Source organism: Terrapene carolina, unplaced genomic scaffold, assembly GCF_002925995.2.
Source record: "Terrapene carolina triunguis isolate 2854851 unplaced genomic scaffold, T_m_triunguis-2.0 Scaffold848, whole genome shotgun sequence".
Lineage (NCBI taxonomy): Eukaryota > Metazoa > Chordata > Testudines > Emydidae > Terrapene > Terrapene triunguis.
The window spans coordinates 260,675-262,980 of NW_020665199.1; the positions used below are offsets into that span (position 1 = coordinate 260,675).

The following is a 2,306-nucleotide window of genomic DNA, read 5'->3' on the forward strand; positions in this document are numbered from 1 at the left end:
TTTTCGCCTGGGGCGGCGAAAAAGCCAGAGCCGGCCCTGGTTGTGCCTGGCCGCTCTGCTGTCGGAAACCCCCAAAGACGGCTGGAATTTTTCAAAGAAAAAAAAATGGTTGGTCAAATGAAACACCCTTTTTAATACGGAAATTTGTAGCACTCCCTTGTTGGCTTCCAAAGCTTATATATATATATATTAAAAAAACCAAAAAAACCCAATCCTTTGTTTTTTAAGTAAGAAAGTTTTAAGTGACTTGGGTTCGGGGTTTTTTCCCCAATTTTGAACGACAGTTTTGAAAGAATACGAGGCTGTAATTACGCTGATGCAACCAATTCATCTGTACAGGCTGTCTCCCTTCAAACACAGCAACATGGCTGACAAAAATTGGCTTGACCTGTCTTTTATTAGAGAGACAAGGTGGGGCAGGTAATGGCTTTTGTTGGAGAGAAGCTTTCGAGTTTACACAGAGCTAGATAGATAAATATGGGTGTATATGGATGGGTGAATAGGCGTTTATGGAGATAGATAGATAGATAGATAGATAGATAGATAGATAGATAGATAGAGGCAGGTGTGTGGGATGGGACAGACAGATGGAGGAATGCAGAGATGAGTAGAGGAGTGGGGGCATGGATTGGTGTGTATGGAGATGCTGGGGGGATGCTGGGAGCAATGGATGGGGGTGGGGATGGACAGATGGAGAGGTGTGTACAGGGATGGATGGGTGAGTATGGAGATGCTGGGGGGATACTGGGAGCGATGGAAGGGGGATGGGTGGGTGGGTGGATGGAGAAGTGTGTACCGGGATGGATGGGTGTGTATGGAGATGCTGAGAGCGATGGATGTGGGATGGGTAGGTGGATGGATGGGTGTGTATGGAGGGGGAATATGGGGCTGGATAATGTAATGACACTGGCAGCTGATTTAAGGCTCAGGACAGTTATTTCCTGCCCAAGGAGCAGCTTCCCACCTGCCAGTTCCCGGCCTTTCCCCAGATCAGACATAGCCCCAGAGGCCAGGGGGACAGACGGGGTTCACAGCATTCATGGAGTCAGGTGTTATGTGTGGATGTTCTCCATCTACCCCCACCCCAGAGGTGGCTGCATCTCAGTGCCGGGCGAGCCATCCCCAGGCAGCGTTATGTGTGGCTGTTCCCAGCTGCCGTTCCCCAGAGGTGGCTGCATTTCAAAGTCAGGCCATGGATGCATGTTGTGTGTTATCAAAAGAAGGACCAAAAGCATCGGTTGAGGCTGAGGAATCTACTTTAATAGGAAAAGAACCCAAAGTATCACAATCAAATCAACTGGAAAATCAACCCAGACTGCCGTGAGGAGAGGGCACCCTCTGCGCTCCCATGCTGCGCCCACCTGAAAACCTCCCACTAGTTCATACCCCAGGACTAGTTCTACCCCTCCCCAAATCTGTGTGAAGGGGCTAGACTGTACTCACTCCACTGACCGAGAGGAGCCGGGGAGAGAACCCAGGAGTTCTGGCCCCAGCCCTCTTGCTCTAACCCACTAGATCCCACTCCCCTCCCAGAGACAGGGAGAGAACCCAGGAGTCCTGGCTCCCAGCCCCTCCTGCTCTAACCCACCAGCCCCCACTGCCCTCCCAGAGTCCTGGTTCCCAGCCCTCTCCCCCTCCCCCCACTCTATCCCACTACCCCCATTTCCCCTGTTGCGATGGCCCAGGAGGCTGAGCAGCGGAGCGCCGGGTCTTGGATTCGGGGGGTTGATTGTGTTTGGAAAGATCTGGGGAAAGGCATCAAGCCAGGGCCCGGAGAACTCGGGGCGGGACGGAGCCCGATCCCAGGGCTGCTCTCACACGCCGCATCCTTCTACGTACTGCCACAGATCCTGGCCTTGGCAATACGACGTCCAGGCCACCCTGACGGAGGAGAGAAAAAGAATCAGCGGCCACCTGGTCGAGGTGCCTCATAAAATGCGCCCGAGGGGTTACAGGCGCTGGCCTTGGGCAGGCAAGACCTGGGTTATTCTGCCCAGACTCTGGGCAGGTCACATTGCTGCTCCGTGCCTCAGTTTCCCCTCCTGTGAAATAGGGACGCTTGCACCCCTCATCCCCAGGGGGCTGGGCTGAAGGAAAATGGTTAAGCCAGATAAGGAACTGAGAACTGAGCTGTTAGTCGCACTGCCCGTTATGGATCAGGGCCCAGCCCTCAGACATCTAGTCAGGCTGCAAAAAATCAGGAGATTAGCAAAAACCCACACCAAAAAAACACACAAGCAAACAAACAAAACAGCTTGAGCTTTGCAGACAAACCACAAGAGTCACCAAAACCAAAAGAGTCACTA

General features: G+C 52.6%; 1 protein-coding gene across 1 annotated transcript in view; it reads right to left on the reverse strand.

The window, feature by feature from the left end:
• Positions 1-1,621: 1,621 nt before the first annotated feature.
• The window catches only part of LOC112112652 (lysozyme C-like), a 4,272-nt gene continuing 3,587 nt past the window's right edge, over positions 1,622-2,306 (reverse strand). Inside the window, exon 4 of the mRNA XM_026660913.2 lies at positions 1,622-1,881. Coding sequence (XP_026516698.1) covers positions 1,815-1,881 — 67 coding nt within the window. The 3' untranslated portion in view covers positions 1,622-1,814. The remainder of the gene's footprint in view (positions 1,882-2,306) is intronic.